Below are 27,105 nucleotides of genomic sequence, written 5' to 3' on the forward strand. Positions count from 1 at the left end.
TGGTGTCTCTCCTTAGACTGCAAGCTCCTTGAAGGCAGGATCTGTTTTTGCCTTTCTATCTATAGCACTACACACTATGTTGAGGAAAACCAATTTTAATGCTATACTGTTTGATTATTAACATTAATCAGTATCATTCCCTTTTCTGTCAAAATCTCAATCTCTTAACCTAGCTCAAAAGAGACCTTTCCCATTCCAGCTGAGGAATGCAATAATTACCAGACCCCAAAGACCTCTGCCTGGATAGGACTCAATTTGTTTATCCCATAAACAAAAACCAGCTTAAACTAAGTCCTGGCTACCAAGGATGATTTTATACTTTCTAATAAGTCCCAGATAACCTCATCTACAAAGGTGAAACTAAGCCAGAGAAAACCTGATTAGGATGGTTTTTCTAGCTCAGATGCTAGAGGTGGCATGAATCCCATGACCAGGTCACAGTCCCCAGTTATTCTCTTCCTCCTAATGATGAAGTAATCCGGAGGAGTAGAGAACTATTAGCCCCACTCCTCATTAAATGTCCACCAATTAGGACTGACTGTCACCCATCAGGGAAAATCCCAAGGATGGTTTGTACCTGGATTTAAGGTGGCCTGGAATGCTCATTTGGGGTCTTTAATCATAATAGAGACCACTGACACTGCATTATTGGTGATTTGCTGGCTATGTTAATAAACTGATAAATCATGCCCAGAACTTTGTCTCTCAAAAGTTTATTTTCACCAATGTCAAGCACATAATGGGAGTTTAATAAATGTTTGCTGACACTTATAATTAAATATTTTGGGTATTGAAGTCCCATGTAAGCTAAGTTTGTTTGAATTTAACTGATGTTCCTATAATATAGTCAAAGAATATTCAAGTCTACCTAGGAATTACAGCATCACAGGTATAACTAGGATTTAAATTTGTTTCAAGACAAAATATTCTCACAAATTCAGGCCTATTCAATATTGGATTATCCTAGAAACATGTTGCAGGGTTGAATTTTTTTTTTCATTTAAAATTTTGCTTTCTTTGTCCTCTTCCAATCCCTCCCAAATCCTTGCAGATTGATTAATCAACTGATTGATTCACAATCTGGTGGCCTTTTTTGCAGAAATTCATTTCTGAGAAAATTCTTCTAGCCCAAGATAATGACAATGCATTTACTACTCCATTTTTGTGAATCCTTTCAACACATTACTTTCATCTCTACTATGAATTTCTAATAAATTTCTATCTAAATGAAATTTGAATCTTCAATTCCTATGTAGATAAGCTCATTCCAGGAGCACCTTTACCACTTTTAGCTTAATATAAAAACACTAAAGAAGATGGGTCATCTTTGCTTTGAGTATATGGCAGTCACGGAAAAAGCTTTTAGTCCTAGTTCTGGATCTTCCACTAACTAGCTATGTGATCTTATGTCACTTAATTTCTCTGGGACTTAGTTTCCTCATCTGTAGAATGAGAGGTTGTAATACAAGATCTCTAAGATTTTTTGTTCTTCAGTCACTGAGTTGTATCCAAATTCTTTGTGACCCCATGGACACCAGGCCCTTCTATCCTCCACTATCTCCCAAAGTCTTTCCAACTTCAAGTTCATTGTTCCCATTATCCATCTCATTCTCTGTCATCCCCTTTTGCTTTCAAACTTTCCCAACATCAGGGTCTTTTCCAATGAGTCCTGCCTTCTCATTATGTGGCCAGAGTATTTAAAGCTTCAGCTTCAGTATGTGACCTTCCAGTGAATAGCCTGAATTAATTTCTTTTAAGTATTGATTGATTTGACCTCCTCATTGTCCAGGGAACTCTCAAAAGTCTTCTCTCCCAGCCATACACTGTCACTGGCAAAACCACAGCTTTGATTATAGACCTTTGTCAGCAAGGTAATGTCTCTGTCTTTTAATGTGCTGCCCAGATTTGCCATAGCTTTCCTTCCAAGGAGCAAGTATCTTTTAATTTCATGGTTTAATTTCATCATCTGCAGTTATCTTTGAGTCTAAGAATATGGAATCTGACACTGCTTCCATTTCTTCTCCTACTTGCCAGGAAGTGATGGGACCAGTTGTCAAGATCTTTTTTGTTTTTCAGGCTGGCTCTTTTGTTGTTGTGTTGTTGTTATTAACCTCAAAACCAGCTTTTACACTTTCTTCTATCACTCTCATCAAGAGGCTCAATTCCTCTTAACTTTTGGCTATCAAAAATCTAAGGTTTAACATTCCATAAATCAATAAATATAAATCTTCATTCTTCAGGTAGGTCACTTCTAGACTTATCAGGGATGCTACTAACTCTGATTTTACTCTGGAAATACAGCATGAAGTGGGGTCTTTAAAAATGTCACTTGTAGTTTGTATTAGGCTTTTAACTTTTCCTCATTGTATTTTACTTTCAACTTCCACCATTGCCAATTACAGAGATTTTTTAATTCATGTTTTTGCCTCTTCACTTCCCCCGTTCAGCATCTTCCTTCTTTGTTCATCTTCACAGAGTCAGCTAGGGGTAGGACTTAGAGAAGAAGACCCCACTGCTTGAATCCTGCCTCTGACACCTGACAGCCCATGTAACCATAGGTAAGTCACTTAACCTTTCTCAGTCACCATTTCCTCCTCTATAAAATGGTAGAAAGGGGCAGCCAGGTAGCACAGTGAGTAAGAGCACCGGCTCCAGTGTTGAGAAGACCTGGAGATCGAATCCCGGGCTCAGACACTTAGCACCACACCCAGAAATAACTGGCCGTGTAACCTTGAGCAAGTGACTTAACCCCAATTGCTTTAAAATAAATAAAATGGTAGAAATAATAGCATTCACCTCATAGGATTGTTGTGAAGACCAAATGAGGTCCCGTACGTAAATCACTTTGCAAACCTTAAAGCAGTATGTGAATGATCTAGCTAGTCACAAAATTACACAAACCCTTTTTCTTTGACATCTTATTGCTGTTTCTGTTTTGACAAAGTATTTTTCCTAGCTTTAATTAGGTTAATTAATTTAACTACTGAACTTCATGCACTAAAATTCAGTAATATGAGATCCTTAGATCCCATTATATTATATTTGTAAAACAATAACAAAATACCAAAGAGAAGCGATATAGGAGTAGAACTACAGATGACTTACCTCTCCATATCTGTCTAATGTTTGTAATTTGGAATAGTTTCCACCAATTGACAGTTCATCCAAACTAGACAGAATCTTGTTTATACTCCCTTCGCTGGATGGTCTGTGTTTCAGTTTGGAACGATAAATGTCTCCTTGAACCCATAATGATGCTTGCTTTCTGTTCATAGAAGAGAAAAATAAACAATTTTTAGAATAAAATACAGTCATTCAGAAACTTAATATCAGCTAGTGAATGAGATCCTATAAAGGGAAATAAATATTTTTAAAAAGGAAACAAACTAGATAAACCATAATTCAAATTTTCAGATTTAAGAAATTGTCGCTTATTTTCTGAAAGACAAGATCTCTAAGATTTTTAAATATTTTACATTAAAATATTGATACTTTTTAAATTATAAGATTGTCAGGCTACCTATGGAACAAAATTATTTCCGCCGCAGTTGCAACCATAAAGAAGTGAGTGTTTTGTGTACTGAGCAAAGCAACTTCCGTTTTAATCAGAACTTTCACGGAAAATAAATGTTTCATTAATCTGTATCTAGATCTATCTTTTAGAATAACTATTGACCCAGGAGAGATAATAATAAATTAACAAATTTTAAGACGATTTTTACTGTCCCCAGAGTAGAACAGTCAACAATACCATTTATTTCTTAAAATGAGAAAATCAAAATCTAAACTACATTTCACAGGTGCCAGCCTAAAAATACCAAAAATAGTATTGTAGCAGATAAACCGTCAAGAATTGAATACTGACATTACACCTCAAAGTGTATTTAATTATTAACTGTGCATGGAAAAGACACATACTATATAGGCCCAGTCACCAACCATAAAGTACCAAATCTTTTGGCCTCAATTAGTTTTGTTTTTTTTCCTTTAGAGTAGTAAAAAAAGTTACCAAAGTTCTTTTATAAGCTTTTTTAGATAAACTAAAGGCCACTATAATTGTTTTTCAAGATAAAGAGAACATTAGAAGAATAAGACCAGTGATAATTTTGGATTAATACTGGGTCACATTACCAAGGGTAAGGTTAATTAGTATAAAGAATCAGATTAGGTTTGGTTGGTTTGTGTTTTAATGGCCTATTATGGTTCATCATGAGGAATATAAATTCCTATGGAATTATCAGAAAGTAAATGCCAGCCCCTTTCAATCTAAAAACAATATGCTGATTTTATGTTGCTGATAATGCTATTTTTAAAGCATTAGGTGATGAAAATGCTTCTACTTCTATTTTTAGAGCTGGAAGGGCCCTTATAGATCATCTTCATTTTATTTTAATTTTTAAAAGTTATTTCTTTCTTAAGCATCTTCTCCTTCCCATATCCTTTTTCATTGAATAATTTAAAAAATGAAAAATAAAACCCTCGTGATGAATTTGCATTCCCACATTGACCACATCCAAAAATGCCCGTCTTACTCTGCATTTTAATTCCATTTCACTGGCAAGAGGTGGGTGGCATGTTTTACCATGTGAGAACACAAATTATTTCAGTTTGTCTTTTTATCTCTAGTGTTCGGCACAGTGTTTGTGCACAGTAGGCACTTATTAGAGATTTGTTGAGCTGAACTGAATGACATGGATTGGTACCTGCATGAAAGATGAGACTATAAAAACATACAACCTTGAAAGCCTTAAGAACTCTTATCAACACAAGGACCAGGCAGAATTCCAGAGGACTGATGATAAAGAGTGCACATACCTACCTCCTAATGGAAAGGTGTTGGATTAAAGGTATGGAATGGGACATATTTTTGGGTCCCGGCCCATGTAAGAATTTGTTTCGATGGACTGCATTTTTGTTATTAGTTTTTTTCAATGGTGGGCAAAGGAGGAAGAAGAGAAAAGATAAATTTTGTTAATGAAAAAATAAAATTTAATTTAAACATTAAAAAAAAAAGAAGCTGTCCGTGGTCTCGATGCTTACATGTAACTATTTGAATCTTTGGACATTTCATTAAAATTTAATATAGTGCTGACTGGGACCAGTGAAACAATGAACAAAACAAAGCCTAGTAAAATTCCAAGTGATGCATAATCAATAAATGGGTAGCACTGTAAAAGTTCATTTGTAAGTTCATAATTTGGAATCCAGAAAACATTTTCTTTTCCATTCGGAAAAAATAAACAAACTTATATATGGCTGTTAGCTTCCTAGGCTAGTTTACAAAAGCCTATTTAAACCACAATAAAGCTAAAGTACTATATATTTATTACAAAGAAAAAATATATAATTAGAAAATAATACTTGCAGAGATAGAGTACACACTTCTACCACATCACGAGTTAAATATGCTTATTTAAGTCATAACACCAAGAACACATCCTCTCTCTGTCCTCGTAACACTTTCTGTCCACCTCAATAGAAGAAGCAAGACAGGAGCTTACCATCTTGAGAGTAATTTCACACAATCCTGGTCAGTTATTTTGTTATACTTCTGAGCTTTAGAAAAGGGGGGAAAGGTCAGCAACCAAATAAATATGATAAACACAAAGAATAGTCCATTTCTCAGAGATTAACTTGGCTCCAACCCTCTTATAAGGTGTTCTGCCATAGAACCTGCCTCCCTTTGCCTACTGATGACTTCCATATTATATTATAATGTTGACGAATATTATTACTCTTCTCTCATCATTCTCTTCTGTTTTACTCCTGTTACGACATCAAAATTAACAACAGATACTCAAAATAGTGTTTAAAAAGTCTGTAGAGCACTTTACATACATTATTCCATCTGAGCCTCACAACAACCCTGTGAGGTAGGTGCTACAGATAATATTAGCCCCATTTTACAGTTGAGGAAATTAAAGCTCAAAGAGACTTGCCCCCAGTCACATAGCTAATAAGAGGTCAGATTCAGCTGCAGACCTTCCTGACACCATGTTTTGCATTCTAGCATGTGACACTGCTTCCTACAATGTGTACCTACAGACCTGGTTTGGTTCTTGGCTCTGTTCTCCAATTTGCTCTTGCAAACCCATGGCTCTCATTCAACCTCCAACCAAACTGGTTTGTCTCAAGACAAGTCACTGCACCTGCACCTGCCTGGGCCTCAGTTTCCTCATCTGTAATTCATAGGAAACAAGATAGAAAAGACTCAGAAATAAAACCTTCAGGTCCCTTCTAGCTCCAAATCCTATGATGCTATGAAGGGAAGGTGAAATAGTCAATCACCTAAGTAAGATGCAAGAAGCAGTAGAACACAGTGAAGGATACTTCTGAATGTTACTTTTAATAATTAATTAGTGCCAAGAAATTCCATCCTCAGTGGCTTGTGCAGTATTCATTTTATGATATGCCAAGTCACATGTATTGTTATCACATAGATAACAAGCCTCTGGAGGGTTCTTAACATAAAAGAGGACACAATTCTCAAATAAGGTACCTAAATGCCTTATCCCAATTCACTGTAGATTTATAACAATGGTAGAATGATGGGCTTACAGATTTGAAGCTGAAAGAGACCAGAGAGGCCATCCTGACCCTTTTATTTTACAGACAAGGAAACTGAGACCCAGAGAGGTGAGTGACTAGCCCAAGGTCATGCAGGTAGAAGGTAAAAGAGCTGGGATTTGAACCCAGGTTCTTTTGAATAAAAAACCTAGTAATCTTTTCACTGTACCAAACTGCCTTCTTATGAAAGCTTTAAAAGAATTTTCAAATTGAACGCCTTACAGTATTGTTATTAACCCTCCATTTAAAATTTCTTTTCCTCCAGAAATCATCTGAGCACTTAGTTGGTAGAATTTGTTACTTTTTTTGGTTTGGTTTTGTTTTAATGAACAAACCCGTTATCTTGGGCACAGCCCAATAAGGAGGCAGCAGAGGGGAATGTGAACCACTTCACAACTGTGGCTCCTACGGCAGATGGAGACTTGGGGTGGGGGTGGAGGGGTAACTAGCTCTACACAACTCAGCTTTCAAAGGTCCCAGGTAATTTCTTCTCAATGGGAATAACCGTGTGAGGACTTTTCTAAGCTCAGATATTTTTTTTTTGACTGATCCTTCATGTAATGTTGGGATCACAGGAACATATTCTAAACTCAAAGAGGTCTTAAAGATTATCTAATTCAACCTTGCTAATCCTCTCTTTTGGTGTTGCTAACTATTACCAATATATGGAGAATCTCAATTTCCAAGCTAGGGAAACAGTTCTGAGGCAATCCCTGTCCAAATCCTACCTAACAATCTTGCACATTTTCAATAAGCAGTTACCCACATTCTGCAGCTTTGACAGTCTCCAGAGAGGAGGACTCATGAGTCAGCATAGTCTTCTTTTGGATAGATCTAGCTGTAAGGAAGTTTTTCCTTAAAGTGGCCCTAAGTTTTCCTTTCTTAGAATACAACTTTCCCTCTTCCTGGAAACCGGGCTTTGAAATAGTTCTTTGAAATTGTCTGAACTGTAGACAAACACTTCTTTGCCTCTGGCCCTCTGGGCACTCAAGCACTCGGTCTGTTTCACCTTCTACCATTACCAACAACTAAATAATGAAGCCAAGATCCTCATCAGACTAAGAATCTTTGATGTCTCCAAAGTAATCATGGAAGACTCAAGGCTGCCATACACATTTGTCCTCAACCCAAAGTTGAAGAAAGGCAGGGCAGGGGAGCAAGGCAGGAAGAAAGACTAACAACCAATAGAATCATACCTTTGAAGGTAGAAGAGACCTTTGAGGTCATCTGACCAAAACCTCCTTCATTTTATAGGTGAAAAATTATGCCCAGAGAGGTTATATGCCTTGCCCCACAGAACACTGAATCCAAACCCTTAGTGGTTTGGGGAGCTTTCCTTTATACATGAATTACTTTTCTAAAAAAAATTTTATTTTTCAAACCAATGAGCAGAAATATGTAAGGATGACGGGGCGGCCAGGTAGCACAGCGAGTAAGAGCACCAGCCCCAAAGTCGGGATGACCTGGGATTGAATCCCGGGCTCAGACACTTAGCACCCACCCAGAAACACCTGGCCGTGTAACCTTGAGCAAGTTACTTAACCCTAATTGCTTTAAAAAAATATGTAAGGATGGAGGAAGGAAATTCTAACAATTTCCTGAAAATTTCTTCTGAGTAAACTTTTCATTTGGTGGTTGGGGTTTAATTTTGTTTTGTTTTGTTTTTCCTATTTAAGGAAGTAAATAAGTGGGATAAAATATCCTGTGGATGAGTACTTCACATATAATTCAGCAAAAATTAGTCTGCTTGTAATATATGTTGTATAATACCAACAGGCAATCACAGAACCAAATTATTAAGAGACATATTAAAAGGCATCATCACAAAGAACAGAATCAACTAAATGAGGCAAGTGGGAGAGAAAAACTTCCCATTGTCAAAAAAACAATGTTTGTTTTCACTTGATTACTTTGTGATATGTCAGAAAAGTCTATTAACCATTTGTAATAATTATTAAATGAATATTTATGTTCCTCTGTTATTTCACTGTCATGTATGAAATCCACTAGGATATTTAAATTTTTTAATTTTGCATGATTGTAAACAGGTTAACTTTTGTTTTTGCTTATATAAAACACTCCTAAGTAAGTTGATTAGTCAGTGAACAAGCATTTAGTTTGAATTGGCAATGAAATCCACATGTTTCTTTAAATTACTGACCTGAGTGAGAAGGGGAGAGCAAAATATTTAAATATTCTCCAAATCAAAATATAATTTGGTTTAATTCCTTGGCTCAGAGTGAAAAGGCCTCCTGCTGGGTTCATTCATTTTCCCACTACCTATTCATTCACCTATTGGGGGTCAAACAAAAACTCACATTTAAATAACACATTAAGATTTCACAAAACACTTTCCGCACAATAACCTTACTAATATAGGCACTGAAAGTATTTTATCTTCATTTTATGGATGAAAAAATTTGAGGCTCAGAGAGATGCTACATTTTGTAGAGTCATACAACTCGGAAGAGTTAAAATCAAGATTCAAACCTGAGTCTCTCTTAATTTCAAACCCAACAGGCTTTCTACTATACCACAACTGCTCTCTCAGAAAAAGGAAGCAACATGGTACAGTGGAGTGGCAAGATCACTGGATTCAAAGTCATAAGATCTGGACTGCACTTTCAAACACTGTTACTTATTATCTGTATATGACCTTCAACAAAAGTCTCATCTTCCTAGGTCTGTTTCTTCCATAAGTGAAATGTTTAGATTACATGGCCTATAAAGTCCCTTCCATCTCTAGCTCCTGTGAGTTAAGTGTCTAAACTTGAACCAGTATGTGCCCTTAAGAGTCCAATAGTCTGTAACATTTGCTATGATAATCAACACCAAAAAGATAAGAGTATAAAAATTAGTTGCATCAAATAAATCAGGAAAAAAGAAAGTCAATTCTACTCAACATTTATTAAAGCCCTCATAATGTGCAAGGCAATGAGTTTGGGGGAGAAACAAAGACAAAAATGAAACAATCCTTGCCTTCAGGGAGCTTACACTCCTGGAGAACTTTAACATATAAACAGAAAGGCATAACATGAGCTACTTTGAAATTGGAGGGAAGACTGGAAATTTTAGAGGAGGAGAAAGATCAGAAAAGACTTCATGGGGAAAGGGGCACTTGAGATCAAACCAGAAGGAACTTAAAAAGGAGAGAGCTAGAGAATAAGAAAAATACACCCTAGGATGAAAGCTAGTGAAAGGACAAAACAGGACCCTGTTTTCTCTTTCCCTTCTGAGAAACAATTCTGCAGAAAGAGCAGTCAATAGCTGTTAGCAATGCTTACTAGACTCTTATCATAGTTTTTTATTTTATTAAGTTTTCTTTTTATTATGAACTTAGTCAACAAAGACAAACATTCCAAGACACAAAGCAAAACAGGGAAGAGAATTGTATAAAAACTGAATCTCATAGCTTGTTTTTGCATTTCAAAGATTCTACACCTGGTCTTTTCATCAGGAATACTTGAAAGTGTCTGTCTTATTCAAGTTCCATTTTTTTCCCATTCTGCAAAACTATATACTCAGTTTTGCAGAATAAGCTATTTTTAGATTAATCCTTCTTTCTTTTTCCTTCCAGTATATGATGCTCCAAGATTTCCTTTCTTTTTATGTAGTTGCTGTGAAGTCTTGTGAAATTACTGACTGGTTTCCTTGTACTTGATCTCTTTTTGCTGACTGCTTTCAATAATTTTTTCTTAACTCCCAAACTCAGAAACTCTGAATTTTGGCTTGACATTTCTGGTTACATTCAATATGAAGCTTCATTTAAGAGATATTCCATGATTCCTTAAAATTGTTTTTAAGTTTTAACTTTGCTCCCTTGGCTCTAATAGTTCTGAGAAGTTTCTTTTAATATTCCAATGTTCAAGGATTTCTGTTTTATTGTAGTTTTCAATAAGTTCAATATTTCTTAAACTATCTCCACTCTTGTTTTCCAGTCATTTGTTTTTGATGATAGATATCTCACTGAGTTTCAAATTAGTTAGTCTTCTTACTATTTCTTTTTACTTCACTGAATCATCTGAGTTCTCTTTGCTTTATTCTTATTTTCAGAGCACTGACTACTTAAACAAGAAAGATTACCCACTTTTTCCTCAAAGTTTTTTCTTCTCTTTCTAAGAGAATAAATATCTTTTTTTATCTTTTATCTTTTTTTTATCTTTTTATCTTTTCCTTCATTTCTTCCATATACTCTTTTTTTTTTCTTCTTGGAGGGCATTTGGTGTTAAGTGACTTGCCCAAAGTCATACGGCTAGAGTGTCAAGTATCTGAGGCTGCATCTGAACTCAGGTCCTCCTGACTCCAGGGTCAGTGCTCTATTCATTATGCCACCTCGCTGCCCCTCTTCCATATACTCTTTTTTTTTTTTTTTGGTAAGCAATCGGGGTGGGTTAAGTAACTTGCTCAAGGTTACACGGCCAGTTATTTCTGGGTGTGGTGCTGAGTATCTGAGCCCAGATTTGATCCAGGTCATCCCGACACTGGACCCATTGCTCTTACTCACTGTGCTACCTGGCTGCCCCTTCCATATACTCTTAAAGGCCTTGTGGCCAATCCATTCTTTTTTCTGTGATTGTACATGTGAATGTTTAGAAGCTATTTTTTTTCTCTGGGATTTTAACATGGAATTTTTAAAAGCCACCATACTTTTTTCACTGTAGTAGTTTTCTTATGTTTTCTCATGTCTACAGTATTAGTCTGTGAATTAGGAATTCATATCAAAGCCTGTATTTAAGCCTTACTGCAGTGTTGGATGAGTTAGCTAGGTCTTGCCCCTACTGAATTTTGAAAGCCACTCTCTGTATTCCTTGGATGGGAGGCTGCCTAGAATCAGAGCTAGACTTCTTCTGGATTAGGTTATTAGCTATTAATTCTGGGCTGGAGCCAGTCTTGCTCTCACTGCTGCAGTCTATAGCTTCAACTATCTTCTAGAGAGTTTCCCCCAATTCTGGTCATATTGGCTTCCATTTTCTTGTAACAGTCCTCCCAGATACCCACAGCTTCAGATCTTGGCTAATGGAGCAACCAACTTAAATCATACTTGCTTCTTCATTCAGGTCAACTAGGGTATTCCCAAGTTTCTTTGTGTGCTCACCTACCTAGCAGTGGCCTGTGGCTTTAGCTGAGGCTCCTGGAATGATTCCATAGAAGAGAGTATAGGCTTCAGGCTAATCTCCTGGGGCATCCAGAGACCCCATTCACACTATCCTTCACATAATTTCCTTACATAATTACCACCAAGAAGCCTCAATCCCTAGGAGAGGCCCTTGCTTCATATTCTATTTCCTACTGCTCTTTTATGAGATAGAGGAACTCAATGGTGTACTCTTCATTGTTAATACGTGTTACTTCAGGGAGTTAGGTTTGGCTACCACCCTTTATGTCTGCATTTAAACCAGATGTCTCCTTTCAGACCTGTAAAAGAACTTAGAGGCCATCTAGTCCAACCCACTCAATTTATAGATGAGGAAAATGAGACTCAAATTAGTGGTCACTTGTCCAACGTTATATTGAGAATTCATGGCAGAACCAGGACTAAAGTTCAGGTCTTTCCCAGTTCCCCGAATCCTACCCAATGCCTTCCCTCTTACCTTCCATTTACACTCTACATACTTTATATGTAAGTAATAATTTGCATGTTGTCTCCCCCATTGAATGTGAGTTCCTTGAGGGCAGGAACCATGTTTTTGCCATTCTTTGAATCTTCCAAAATTAGAATAGTGTGCTATATATAATAAGTGCTTGAATACAAGTTAATTGACTGACTGAATATTGTCAAACAATAAGCACCTACTAAGCACTTACTCTGTGTGCCAAGAACTGCTGGAGCACCAGAGACAAAAAAAAAATGAAACCATCAACCTCCAAGAGCTTGCATGGTCTAGCATAGGAAACACATACACAATTGAATATATAAACAATGTACTTACAAAATAAATAAAAAGTATCAGGAAAAGTCTAATACACAAGGGGGGGTGAGCTTGAGCTGAACTCTGAAGGAAATCAAGGCTTGAAAGAGACAAATATAAGGCTATAGGCATTATAAATAAACATGAAGGACAGACTGCACAAAGAAGATGGGAAATCGAATGTTAAACATAAGAAATAACAAGAATCTACCTTCCTACCACACTAAGGTGCTGTAAGCAAATGGTATAAACCTAACTCTCTGAGTCTTAGAAGAGAGAAAGAGGGAATTAGTTGCTGTAGCCAAATATGAAGTCTACTTTAAGTGAAGATGTTATGTACAATTTTTCCCCCAAATCATTCAAGGAGTGACATTGACCGAGTAGAAAGGAAAAATCAAATCACTTCCTTGAGGACAGAATTAGTATCAGAACTTGAGAGAATAGGCAGTGGCTATGAAAAGGATAAGAATTCTGAGTAAAATGAAGAGAGGATAAAGAATTTAAAGGTTTTTAAAATTAGAAAAAAGGAAGATGAGCATATCCATTATCAAGCTCAAACAAAAGTTATTTTTGAATTCATCCCACCAAAAATAGGACCACAGAACAGCTAATAAATATAAAATGAGAAGAAAATCATCATGGAATATTTTCTAAGTTAACAATTTCTTAGCCGTAACTATTTCACAATGAAATCCAAAATTCTTCCCTCAAAACAGGTATCTGTTTCCAAACATGACCAAGAACAAGGGCTACCTCCTTCCTTCACCTTAAACTCAAAGGCAACGAATTCAACAGAATCTGCCTTCAATTTTCTTCTCAACACTAAAACACAGCTTAGACTAGTTAATATGGTTTATCAGAAGAATCTCCTCTGGTTTTAAGTTTCTACACTTGAAGAGAGGAGTAAGGAGCAAAACAAAAACAACCAAACCATAATAAGTTAGGGCTTTGTCTTTATGCTTTAAAGTTTTCCCCTGTAACTAACTCTCCATTACTACAGTACTGTCTTCATACCTGACTGCAGATTCATAATTGGCTACCACTCAGCTCTCTCTTTCAGATTAGAACTGAAGTGGTTTACTTATTTCATGGTTGGTTTATTTTTATTATGGGCTTTTGAGGCTCTAGTTTTGTACTTGTATTAACAGAAGCTAAAAAGAATAAAACAGATGAGGGGGAGAGGAGATAAAAGAGAATGAAAGGCAAAATGAAAAAAAAAAAACCTCCCAGATCCCCCTGATGCTGCTGCTACAAACTAAAAAGTGAAACTTGAAAAGCAACACTTTTCACTTGTTCTCATTAAAAGGCTCCATATCTTGCCCATATATAAATGACTTCACTGGCACAGGAATATGAAAAGCTGAACAATATGTCAAAGCTGATTTATGTGTTGCTAAGCAATGCCATCAGCAAATACTCCAGACAAAAAGAAGCTCTTAATACAAAAGTCCTTTTATTGACAATGTAAACCCAGCTTTTACTGTGGGATCTATTACCTTTTAAAATCTCCACCTCAAACACAAAGTACTAAGATGCAATATTTTAAAGTATTTCACATTTAAAATCATACCCCTCTAATGTTAAAACTGCTTGCTCAATAGATAGTCCACAAAACATGCTATCTTTTACTTCTGAAAGCGACAGTACTGGCCACAATCAGAGGCTACATACTTGGATTGTCTTCCACAGCCTTTTCACCTTCATTCCCTTCAAATCCTCTCACTGGGAGACTAGAGAAATTCATCCGCAAGATGTCTGGCCAGAGAAGAGCCAGAGACCACTAAAGCTAATGGGACCTGGTCTAAATCCACTAAGTATTTATTTGTGTAAGGTACTAGGGATACAAATACTAAATAAAAACAAAAAAAGAATCTTCACCCTCAAGGAGTTTAATTAATATATCAATGAATATATATTAATCACATACTATGTGCTAGACACTGAAGATATAAAGATACAAGGATAACAATGCCTCCCCCCCAAGGGTCTAATAAAGGGGAAAACAATATGCATATTATAGGAATATGGTAGAGATAAGACAACTCTGGGGGAGAAGCACTAGCAGAAAAGCCTTACATAAAAGTGGTGCTCAAGCTAAGACTTGATTGCAAATGGAATGTTCTTGCAAGAAACAGAAGAGTCAGGCTAGGATGAGATGAACTGATCTGCAAAGATAATCACTGAATCCATGATAGCTGATGAGCTCTCATCAAGTGTGAAAGTATAACAAGAGAAGAGATGAGTGTCTAAGGGCTATATCCCCACACCCACAGTTACAGGCTGTGACAGATGATAATCCAGCAAAAGATCCCCCCCCCCAAAGGAGCATTTAAACATGTAGGAAGGCAACCAAAAGAGAGTAGGGTCACTAAAACCCCCTGAGGGGAGATCAGGAGGGATGAGGAGTTTTGCACTGGTAACTGGAGATAGCAAAGTCCAAAAATATCCAAACTGGTGAGAGTTTGAAAGGGAGTCTTATGGAACAGGGAAGCTAGAGGGAAAAGTTTGTGCTTACTAAAAGAAAACAGAAAGAAGTGGCAGGAACAGGGTAGGGTTGGGGCAGAGAGAAACTACTTATGAAGTTCCTTCTAGCTGTAGAAAGGAAGAAAGCAGGGGCTGGATGTATGTAGTGCCCTGCTATCAAGCTCTGGAACACTGATACACCATGGGCACATTGACATCTTGCAAAAATGTAACCATGATGGCAACTCTGGCATATTATATATAACATCATTGCTAAAAAAAACCATTCAATTAAAAAAATAACCATAGTCATCTTCCCCAGAACTTTACACAATCCAGAAAAAAATTGAATGTAAGCTTATTACCCAAACAAACCAAACTTAACCTTAAAAAGAAATGAACAAAGGAATATTACAATTTGTGCAGGCTTTGAGACTGCTGCCTTCTACACCAAGATTTCTAAAAGATATACCTATTTTCTCCAAAATAGAATACTTAATTCAATACTGATGTTCAATTAATTCAAAATAATATCAGAATTTCACTTCCTCTCAACCCACAGTTTCAGTACCCCTAGACAGTTAAAAGAACAAGTCAAAACTCACAAAAGTAAATATTAAAGTCAACATTCAACGAAACTACTGGTAAATGGATTGCCAAGAGAACAAGTAAGCCTAATCTTCTTATTATTCCAGCAAATTTAACAAAAGCAAGTTTTACCTGATGTTTAAAAATTATTTGGTAAGCTTCAGACTTTGTCGTGTTTCCCTTCAATTAAATGCTTCAGAAATACATAAAGACAATTTAACTTTAAATCATAAAAAAATCTTTATGGAAGTCTCAATCCTTTTCACAGCATCTGAATACATTCATTAAAAACTACATTATCAAAGTCACGTGGCATGAATCTATTATAATTAATTTTGCTTTAAATCTTCAGTAAGGAGTTTCGTTTTTTTCATTTTCTTCTTTTTTTAATCTCAGTATTATTCTTCCATCCTTTTTCTGACTACCTGAAATGACACTCAATAGCTATTTTCGCCCAACCCTATATTAAATTCTGATTCATGTCAATTCAACTCAGAAATCCATTAAGATCTATCTATGCACAATGGTTTGGCATTCATCAATACTTTTTAGGTAAAGATGAGATAGTGACAACTTTCCTACACTTAAGTATTGAAATAATAACGTTTCCAATTAAGGAAGAATGTTGAATAATATAGAATTGACTGGAATACAATACAAAAATCCATGACAGCACAACTCATTAATGAGAGCAAATTGCTGATTTGCAGAAGTTAAGAATCAGAGAGAGAGTTCAGGAGGAATCACTGCCCTCTGGAGAGGACTCCAGGGGATAGTGGGTTGCAGTAAGATGATGAGGCCCATGTACTATGTCCTCTGTTCTCAGGAGTTGGATTTTCCTTGAAGAGTTCAAGAAAGAAACAAGATGGGGAACTGGAAAAAAGCCACTGTATTTGGAGCCATGAAACTTGCATTGCAAGTTCAGCTCTGATATTTATTATGAAATAACCAATAAGCATTAATTAAGTACCTACTACATGCCAGGCACACAGGTAAAAGGGACCATGGCATAGCAGTGGCCTCAGATTCAGAGAGAAATAAGTTCAAATGCTAGCTCTGACATATCCTGACTAGGTGAACCTGGGGAAGTCACATTCTTTCTTTCAGTGTAGTGGGCTGTTCTCTAAAACTGTCTGCCACAATTGATAGAGGGAGCTCCTTAGGTCTATAATAATAATAATATGCCAGGCTCCTTGTTAGGTGTTGGAGATGCAACTACAAAAGTCAGGAACACTCCCTACCATAATAGAACTTGCATTCAAAAAGTAAGTAAAAGCATTATCATCGAATACACAATGATTTGGTGGAGAAGACTCTACCAAATGGGAGAGAATCAATAAAAGACTCTTGAAGGAGCCTGTACCTGAGCTAAAACTTGAAGGGAGACATGATTTGCATAGGCAAAGAAGAAGAGGGAGAACATTCCAGGCACTGGGTGGCAGCCTGTACAAAGACATGGTGGCAGGAGACAGAATGTTGTACATGAGGAAGGACAAGTAGGCATTTGCCTAGAGTGTCAGTTGCATGAAGGAGAGCTAACACATCATAACTCTAAAAAGATGGGCTGAAGTTTGTGAAGGGCTTTAACTGCCAAAGTCACATGTATTTTATTCTAAAGAAACAAGTGTCACTGAAACTTTTCTTGCAAGACAATGACATGGTCAGGCCTACCTTTGAGGAATGTCAGGTTTTACAAATGTGTGGAGGATGAATAAGAAAGAGAAAAGACTAAATGAAGACAAACCAGTTTAGAGGTTTTTATAATAGTCTAGCAAAAACTAAAAGGGAGTTAGATTAGGGGGCTATGGTATCTGCAAAAAGAGGACAGATGTAAGAGATATTGAGGAGGTGGAATTGACAAGGCTATGCAATTGACTGGATGGGGGCAAAGGAAAGTGAGATTAGTCAAAGGAAGTGAAGATGACCTCTAAGTTGCAAACCTGGATGAAAAGAATAATAGTGATGACCTAGAAAGAAACAGGAAAGTTAGGAGAAAGAGTGGGTTAAGGGGGAAAGGTAATGAGTTAAAAAAAAAAAAACTGCTCCAAGTCACTAATTATTAGAGAAATGCAAATTAAAGCAACTCAGTTCCACATCATAGCCAACAGATTGGAAAACTTGACAAAAAGAAAAGAAAATGACAAGTGTTGAAGGGGTTTTTGGGAAAACAGACACATTGACATGATAGACTCTTGGTGGAGATGTCTCTACTATGGAGTTCCATTATAGAACGCAATTCTACACTGTCCCCAAAGTTACTAAACCTGATATACTCTTCAACCTGTCAAAACTACTACTAAGTCTATATTCTAAAGAAATCAAGGAGCTGGGGGAAAAGTCTAATATGTACAAAAATATTTGCAACAGCCCTTTTTGTGGTGACAAAAACCTGTAAACTAAGAGGGTGCCCATCAACTGGTGAAAGGCTGAACAAATCATGGCATGTGAATGTAATGGAATAGTGCTGTGCCTCAAGAAATGAGGAGACAGTTTAGAGAAAGCCTGAGAAGACTTATATGAACTGATGCAGAGTGAAGTGAACAAGATAAAGAAAATATAAGTTATTCTATATCATTCTATAATGTCAACATTATAAAAAGAAACTTTTGAAAACTTGTCATATTCTCTATGGTTGGGGAAGCTGAGATTAATGTATCTGCTAAGTTTGGTAGTTCTGAGTTAAAAGAGGGCTAAACTATATTGGGTATCTACACAAAGTCTTAGCACCAATATGGTAAGCCTCCTAGAATGGGGACCACCAAGTCACCTAAGGAAAAGCAAACTAGCTAAGACTGAAAAATGGAGCAAGTTAAAGCTTGTGGGCTGATTACTATTAGAAGAGGCCTCTACTTCCAAACTCAAGAAACATAGGGAGACCTGACCTCTAAAAAAATTTATAAAAATAGTCATCAATAAATTATAAACCATGATTCCAGAGGACTAAAGAAGCAGAAAAAATGTTATCTCCAGACAGAGAGATGATGGACTAATATGCAGAATAAGACACATATTTTTGGATAAAACCAATACGGGAATTTGTTTTACTTGATTATACTTATTTGTTACAAAGGTGTCTTTTTTCCTTTTCCCCCTCAAGGGTGGACAGAAAAAATAATGCTTAACAATTGAAAAATAAATAAATTTAAAATTAAAAAAGAAAAGTAATATGCCCTGTCATGGGTAAGTTAAATTTGCCTATTCCAACTAATTAAAGAAGCCCACCAGGCAGTAAGAGATCCAGGACCAGAGACCACCCATTGTCAGGAGAAGGATAAAAACCAGATAAATAGATACAGGGATCCTTTGTAATAGGGGGGACGGCAGAAGCCATGGAAACTAACAAGATCATGGATAAAATGGAAAGCAAAGAAGATATAGCCTAGGACAGAAGTCTGGGGTACATCCATGCATAGAGTAAGACGACAGATGATGACCCTGCAAATGGGATTGCAAATGATCAGAAGGGTCAGTCAAATAATTAGGTTAGAAAACCACAACAGAGTGATGTCACAAGAATCCAAAGAAAGTAGAGTATATCCAAGAGGGGGTGATTGATCAATATTGTCAAACACTGCAGAGAGGTCAAGAAGGAGGATTGAGGAAAAAGGTGGTAGCCGGTGGGGGGGGGTTGGAAGAGAGAGACTGAATTTAGCATAAAGAAGTTAATGGCAACTTTAAAAAGAGTAGTTTCAGAAGAGTGGTGGGCATGGAAGACAGTGCCAGGAGTAAAGTGGAAAAAAATGAGAGTAGACTTAACACCTATGTTACCTTAGGCAAATGACTATACCTTTCTAGAATTCAAGGTCCTCATCTACAAATTTAGCCAGATGGACTGTTATTTCAAGAGTCCCCTGCTAGTTCTAAATCTCTACATTCCCTTTCTAGTAACAAATGCTATGATCTTAAGATTCACAACAATTAAGTCTCAAAAAGTGATCTTATGAAATAAAAAGGATAAACTGACCAAAAACCTTGTCATTAGCAGAGCTCACAACAATTATAATCAACAGGAATGAACAAAAAGAAAACAAGCAATTTATTTATCATGCCAATGGAGAGCACTAAACCCTAGAACAGAGAAGAGGTCCCTAGGTGAGATCCATGACCACTTAAAAGAATATAGTCTAACAATCTAGACAAGAAAAACCAAGTGGATAAAAAATTCCAGTTGTTCAGACTATAACATATTATTAGCTATATGGTATAATGAATTGGTCTATAAGTGCATACATACTTTGGACAAATATTGTGATGAGCAACAAATTATATAAAAGAAAGAGTGGGCAGGGTTGACTTGGCAAATTGTATATACTTTTTTAAATGACCTTAAGATTTTCTTTAATATGAAATTCCATCTTTTTATCACCAACATTCTTCATGGACTGTCATTCATATGTCTACCAATAATAGATGCTTGCCTAAAAGCCTATTTTATGGAGAACTCATACAGGGCAAGTGCTCACATGGTGATCAAACGCAGTGATACAAAGATACTCTTGGGTCCCTTTTAAGAACTTTGGAAATGACTGTGCAACATGGCAGACCCTGGCACAGGACTACTCAGCATGGCATGCCCTTATCAGAGAGGGTACCACACTCTATGAGTAAAGTAGAACTGAAGTAGCTCAAAAGAAACAAGAGATGCACAAATTTAGAGATGCTACTTCAAATGTTCACATGGACTATTTGTGCCCGAGCTGTGGTAGAACATTTCGAGCTTGTACTGGTCTGTTCAGCTACAATCAGAGACACTGTAATGTAATTGATTCTAACACAGTGATGTCATTTTGGTCCTCTTCAAGAACAAAGGACAACAATCAACAATCATAATGGAACATCACAAGCTTTAAAACCTCAAAATTCAAAAGGGCAATGCAGAGAAACATTGTGGGCCTAAGCATACTGCAATAATACCTTACCATCTTAGTGGCATAAAACATATTTCCCTTCTCCCTCATCTATCCAAATCCTATTATTGAGCTCAAAATTTACCTCCTTTCTAAAGGAAGGAATGCTCCTACTAGTTGCTAAGGCTCTGTCCCTTCTCAAATTGCTTTGTATTTACTATGTATGTATATTTTGAATCATCAAATAAAATGTTAAGTTCTTCAAAGACAAGGACTGTTTAATAAGTTTCTGCCTTTGTATTCCCTGGGCCTAGCAGAGGATCTTGCATATTGTAGGCACTTAACATTTGCTGAACTGGATTAAGGTCCCAATCACCTCTACGAATCTTTCTCTGATTATTACAGCTCTCAACAGTCTTCCTCTCCTCCGAACACTGGCTTATAAATCTACTGGATACAGTTTAGTACTCAGTTTTGTATTGTTCACCATTTCATGCATTAAAAATTAAGGAGATGCTTGGATAGATATGCCAACTGATAATGTATGTATCATTCATGATGGTCTAAATAAATGTGCCCCTACATAAGAGAAACATACGATAAAGATGCCATCCTTCCCAGACGGGACAATATGCAAAGTTAGTAAATAGTTCTGTTTAATAAGCTGGCAAGCATCCAGAAGAGGGCAACGAAGTTGGGGTATGACCTTTCATTCATGCCACTTGATGATTTTTTTTAGCAAAAGTCAGGCATATTTAGCCTAGAGAAGAAAAGTCTCAGAAGAGGGCAGGACAGCTGTCTTTAATTATCTAAAGGATTGTCATGTACCAGGAGGATTAGACTGGTTCAATTTGACCCTTTAAGACACATCTAGGAATAATGTGTGGAAGCTGCCAAAAAAATTAGATTCAACAGAAAGAAAAAACGTCCTAATATTTAGGAAAATGGAGTGGGCTACTTCAGGTAGTAGTAGTGGCCTCCCTCTCACCAGAGAACTTTGATGACCATTTGTGGGTATGCTGCTGAAGGGTTTCTTTTTCAGAAATGGAACAGGTTATATGATCCCTGAGATCCCTACCAACTCTGAAATGCTTAGATATTCTTTCCACTGAAGTACGAAGCATAGTACTGGGATCAGCATGCTCTAAAAATATTTGCTGAAGTTTTGTTGCAGAGGACTAGGGGAAGATAGTTGCAATGACACCTTGCTGGTGGAGCTATGAATTAGTCCAGCTATTCTAGAAATAAACACTAAAGTATGGTAGAAAAGTCACCAAACTCTTTGTACTCATTGACCCAAAAAGATCAAAGACAAGAGGAAGGGGGTGGGTGGCCAGATAAATAGACAGATAGAGATAGAGATATAAATATTCATATAAACACTCTCCATGGAAGCAAAAAAGTCAAAACAAAAGGTTGCCATAAATTAGGAAATGCTTGAAAACATGAATGTGATAGAATATTATTACACCATAAGAAAAGACAAACATGAGGAATTTAGTGAAACACAAGGTCACTGGAGCACAGAATTAGATTTAAGGCTGGAACACCGTCAAGTCCAAAACCCTCATTTTAGAGATGAGGAAAAGCTGTGACATGAGTGACTTGCCCAGGGCCAAACATCTAATAAGTATCTGAGGAAAGGATTAAATTCAAGTCCCTGACTCCAACCTGAGCACTCTGTCTCCTGTATCACCTAGTTGTGCCATAGCAGAAAGACTTGTATGAAGTGATTCAGTGAAGAAAGTAGAAGAAAGAGAACATTATACCCAATATTTACAAGAATGTAAATGACAGTACCACTAAAAATCAGTTGGATTCAAATGAGTTATAAGAACAATCACAGACCAGGAGGATTGATCATTAAATATTTTCCTCTTTCTGCATTGTTAGAAAATAAAACCCACGCTTGCCAAAAAGACTATTTTCTGTTCATTCACATGGTGGTCAGAAGAAGTGATACTAGCACACTCTCAAGGCTTCTCTTAAGAGCTTTGGAACTGATTGTGTGACATGGGAGACCCTGGCACAGGACCACTCAGCATGGCGTGCCCACATCAAAGAACGTGCTGTTCTCTATGAGCAAAGCAGAATTAAAGTAGTTCAAAAGTGCAAGATGCACAAATTTAGAGAATCCATCCCAAATATTCACATGGACCATTTGTGCCTTATCTGTGGTAGAACATTCTGAGCCCATAGTGGTCTGATCAGTCACAACTGGACACAATGTAACTTGACTCTAGCATAGTGATGTCATTTTGTTCCTCTCTGAGAAAGGACAACAAACAACCAATTCAGATACATAATTTAATATCTCCAGATTTCAGTTTCCACACTTGTAATATGAGAAAGTTAGACTAGATGAGCTGTAATCTCCCTTCCAGTTCTAAAATGCATTGTTGCTGGTTATAAAAAGTTTAGAATTTTCAAGTTCATCATTACAGTAAAAATTATTTAATTACTCATTTTGCATGTGGCTGTATGTTAATATAGAACAGTCTCTGCCATATAATAGAAGAAATAAGATTGACATCAATATCTAAGAAAGTGAAGAAATAAAACAAATAGAAAAAATAGGGAAACTATCTTCATGTAAGGGAGTTCAATGCATCATAAATTCAATCAATTATAAATAATGGGAATTAGAAGTAACATGTTGAAAAGGGGAGTGTCAGGGGAAATTGTAAAATAGTTATAGATTTTATGAACCAAGGGAACTTTGTTCTGAAGCAAGAGAACTAAGGAGGACAGAAGAAAAATTATCTTGAGCCTACAAAGCCAAGTGACGTGTCCAAGGTCACATGACTATAGGGGCTGAACCAAAATCCAGGTTATTGTCTTCTTATTTATTTTTCACCTAATGACTGGTGCACCACAGGTGCACCAATAGTTCAGTTACATGTAAATATGCTGGCAATATTATTCAGCTCATCGGTTGACCTCAGTGCTGCTTTTCACTCTATTTTTAGACATGCAAACAGAAGGAAAGAATGAAAAGTGCCAAGTGAAATGACACAAGAAAATTGCACTGTAGCCAGATCAGACAAAGAAAAATGACAGAAAAAAGGTGGGCAGAGATGGCTCTGTGATTTCTTCCTCACTCTCACCTGAGCAAATTATATAAAAGGCACTAAGTTAGAATGCATTAGCTGTCAAATCAACAAAACTCCATTAGACAGAAAGCCTTCCCACAATGTGGCCTCTCTATAACCACAGACTTGACATGGTCCACGACCAAGGAATAAGAAGCAGAGATGAGCAGGAACAAAATCTATAATACAGTAATGGAGAAGATAGACTTACTCTTCCAGGAAGTGTTGTTGGGGTCCTATAATAGAACCTGGCCTGCAGATTCTTATCCATGCGATGATTTCAGCATGTGTGAACCTGTAGTGCTTCATTACATAACAGGCTATCAATGTTCCTGTTCTTCCAAGACCAGCTATAAAAGAGGGAGAGACAGAGAGACACAGAGAGAGAGAGTGCATAAGATACAGTATGTGCATAGGCAAATACAATATAGTAAAACTGAGTATGGTTAATAGCATCAACAATTTTTAGATTTTGGTAAGCTGACATCACTAGTCTCATATTTAATGTATTATTTTGAAATCAGATACTTTCAGTATAATTATATATCCTTTGATATTCTGAAGTTAAAAAAAATGTTAATGATAATATCCAAAGAGACACAATAATAACAAAGTATAAAGCTGAATCTGAAAAGCATCTCGTCTTTTTCCCCCTGAAATTTTAAGGATTCCATTGGGAAAACTATTACAACACGAATCCTAGAATTAGTCCTCCTAAGAGATCATTTTTAATACCACCTAAATTGAGATGAATCTATTGATAACCACTCTATATGGTCAACTAGCCAGTTCTACATGCAAATAAGTTCTATTATGATGATTTTATTTAATAAACTTAGTGATTATTAATATCAGATTGGTCAGAATCAAAAGTCCTTCTCTAATCAAAGCAGATTACCTCTATAATCACTGTTTCTTAACTCTACTAGACATATTACTCTGGCTTACCCCCAAGACTAGACACTCTCTTTCCTCTTCTCTGCCTATGGACCCCCATGGCTTCCTTTAAGTCCCAACTAAAATAACACCTTTTACTGGAAGCCTTCCCCCACATTTCGTAATTTCCCAACATCTTCCCTCTGTTAATTATTTCCTATTTAGCATGTTTATGGTTTCCTATGTATATATTTGTATGCTGTCTCTCTCATTAGAGTAAGTTTCCTGTGGACGAGGACTGTCCTTTGCCTCATTATGTATCCCCAGAGTTTTAGCACGATGCCTGGCACATAATAGGCACTTAATAACTGTTCATTGATTATTGACTGATTGATTAGTCTGCAAAAATGTGTTTTTTAATAAAGTTCTGATTATTATCCTGATTCCTTCAAAGTGTTTGAAAATTAATGATCATTTCCCCAAACACTGATCAATGTTCTCATCAATGTGGAAATAAAAATTTTATATAATTTTAGACATTTTTAAAGTTGTACATAATACCACGATTCTTATTTTTCCTACTCCACTTCCCCCATGAATGATCAAATTGATCAACCCAAAATTTCAAAAATGGTACTTCCTGGCTCATTTTAAGATGAGAAAAGTGAAGGCTAGAGGAGGTAAGCTATTTGCTGAGTGTCTTAGCTGGCTAGTGGGCAGATCCAGTACATACTCTTTCCACACCATCCCACTGTGCCTACAAACTTGAAAACATCTAAATCTGGGGCGCTTAGGTGGCGCAGTGAACAGAGCACCGGCCCTGGAGTCAGGAGGACCTGAGTTCAAATCTGGCCTCAGACACTTAACACAAAAACTAGCCGTGACTTTAGGCAAGTCACTTAACCCCAACTGCCTTCCAAAAAGAAAGAAAAAAGAAAACATCTAAATCTTCACAAAGTAACTTCAATGGCCATCTACTTCAGCCTCTTATTTCAACTCTTTTCTCCCTACTATCCAAACCTTCACATTGTCATTTGTCATACTGGGCACCGCAGGTATGTGTGGAAAGAGATTTGGGCAAACACATAAGACTGTGAAGAAAAGGCATGAAGTAACAAGGTGAATAAGATGTATACTAGAAAGGATGAGAGTCAGACTACGGAAGGCATTAAAAGCCAGATAGCAGAGTCTCTACTTGATACAAGTAGAAAAGGGAAGTCATTTCTTTTGGTTCTTGAGGAGAGAAATGATGTGATCAAAATAGGTTTTAAGGAAACTTAGATTGGTAGCAGCATGTAGGTTAAATCAGGAGAGTCAAAATTTAGAGCAGATAGGATCTTGCAATAATACAGGGATGGTAGTTCTGGACAGAGGTAGAGGCAGCATTGGTAACAGAGAGGAAATAGTGCATTGACAAAGCATTTTAAAAGAAACTAGCTTTCGTGATAGATCAGGCAGAATGAGGAATGTGGAGTCTTCTAGTCTAAGTAAATGGAAGGGTGATGGTATAACTGACAGATATAGTCTAGTTAAGGAGGCAGATCAATCTGGGCAATGGAGTAATTTTGATGAGCTATTTAAATCTTTTTCATTAATTTAAATTAAGGAAAATTGTTTTCCTTAATCCATCCTTTGTTTTGACCTTGCTAAATCTTGTTATGACTGTTCAGATATCTAAACTTTCATTTCCCGTCCTCGATAAAAGTTGTACATAATGCAAGGTATTTAAGATTTGTCCCTTATTTTTTATTACAATGTATTACAATTACATTACTTCCTACAGATTCCTTGAAGTTAGGATGTTTTTAATAGCTTCCTTGTATCTTGTTCTTACCAGAAATATCTTCTGCCTTCACTTTAACTTCAGTTTTAAGTTACAACAATGTACCTGAAGAAGTTTTCTTTACAAGTTAGACAAAATTCTTGGGGGCAGCTAGGTGGCGCACTAAGTAGAGCACAGGCCCCGGAGTCAGGAGGAACTGAGTTCAAATCCGGCTTCAAACACTTGACATTTAACTAGCTGTGTGACCTTGGGCAAGTCATGTAACCTCGATTGCCTTACCTTCCCCCCTCCAAAAAAAAAAAAAGTTAGACAAAATTCTCAAGAGTCACCTCTTTCTCTACACCAAACACTTTTCCCCTAAATATAAGAACACTGATGACTGTTGTTTTTATTTTACTGTGTGGAGCTTTGGAGTGCTTTACCAACTAATCCAAATACAAGATCATTTGTGCCCACACTAACACACAGAACAAGGCTCAGTGAGTTTCAGTAGCCTGTCTTGGAGATCATATATTTGAAACATACAAAATATGCCTCTAAAATTTTTCTGTCTGAATAGCAGATCACTATCATGCCCTTCAGGCACTACCTTGCCCTTCGGATTCTACTAGGTAACAATGAAAGAGTGAAGAAGTTTCTCAGACATCTCTGAAACTAAAGCTGCATCACATTTTTTTTAACAGAAACTTCATAGAGTCTGCAATTTGGATCTATAAAAAGAATGTTCTTAGCACTAAATGGTTGGGAGTTCTTAACATATAACTGAACAAAAGAGGAAAATTTCACCATTTAAAAAATTTTTGTTTTAATTGTTAAAATAGTCCAAACCAAAGATATTCCTGCAGAGTTCGTGGTATAAAAGAGATAATCAAGATACTCCCTATTAACATCAAGCGCAATAATAATTACTTTGCTGTTCTATTCATTTTACAAAACTTCTATAAATAATCAGTATTCACTTTTCCAGGTGTTTTTTTTTC

General features: G+C 36.7%; 1 protein-coding gene across 2 annotated transcripts in view; it reads right to left on the reverse strand.

Annotated features, from left to right (window-relative positions):
- The window catches only part of CDC14A (cell division cycle 14A), a 208,905-nt gene that overhangs the window by 14,726 nt on the left and 167,074 nt on the right, over positions 1 to 27,105 (reverse strand). For both annotated transcript variants that reach the window (XM_069090525.1, XM_069090526.1), the window contains 2 exons: positions 23,678 to 23,816; positions 3,106 to 3,265 (listed from right to left, as the gene is read on the reverse strand). In XM_069090525.1, coding sequence (XP_068946626.1) covers positions 3,106 to 3,265; positions 23,678 to 23,816 — 299 coding nt within the window. The remainder of the gene's footprint in view (positions 1 to 3,105; positions 3,266 to 23,677; positions 23,817 to 27,105) is intronic.

Source organism: Petaurus breviceps, unplaced genomic scaffold, assembly GCF_028583685.1.
Source record: "Petaurus breviceps papuanus isolate PSGF00001 unplaced genomic scaffold, PetGlider_PUasm1.0 186, whole genome shotgun sequence".
In the NCBI taxonomy this organism is placed as follows: Eukaryota; Metazoa; Chordata; class Mammalia; order Diprotodontia; family Petauridae; genus Petaurus; species Petaurus breviceps.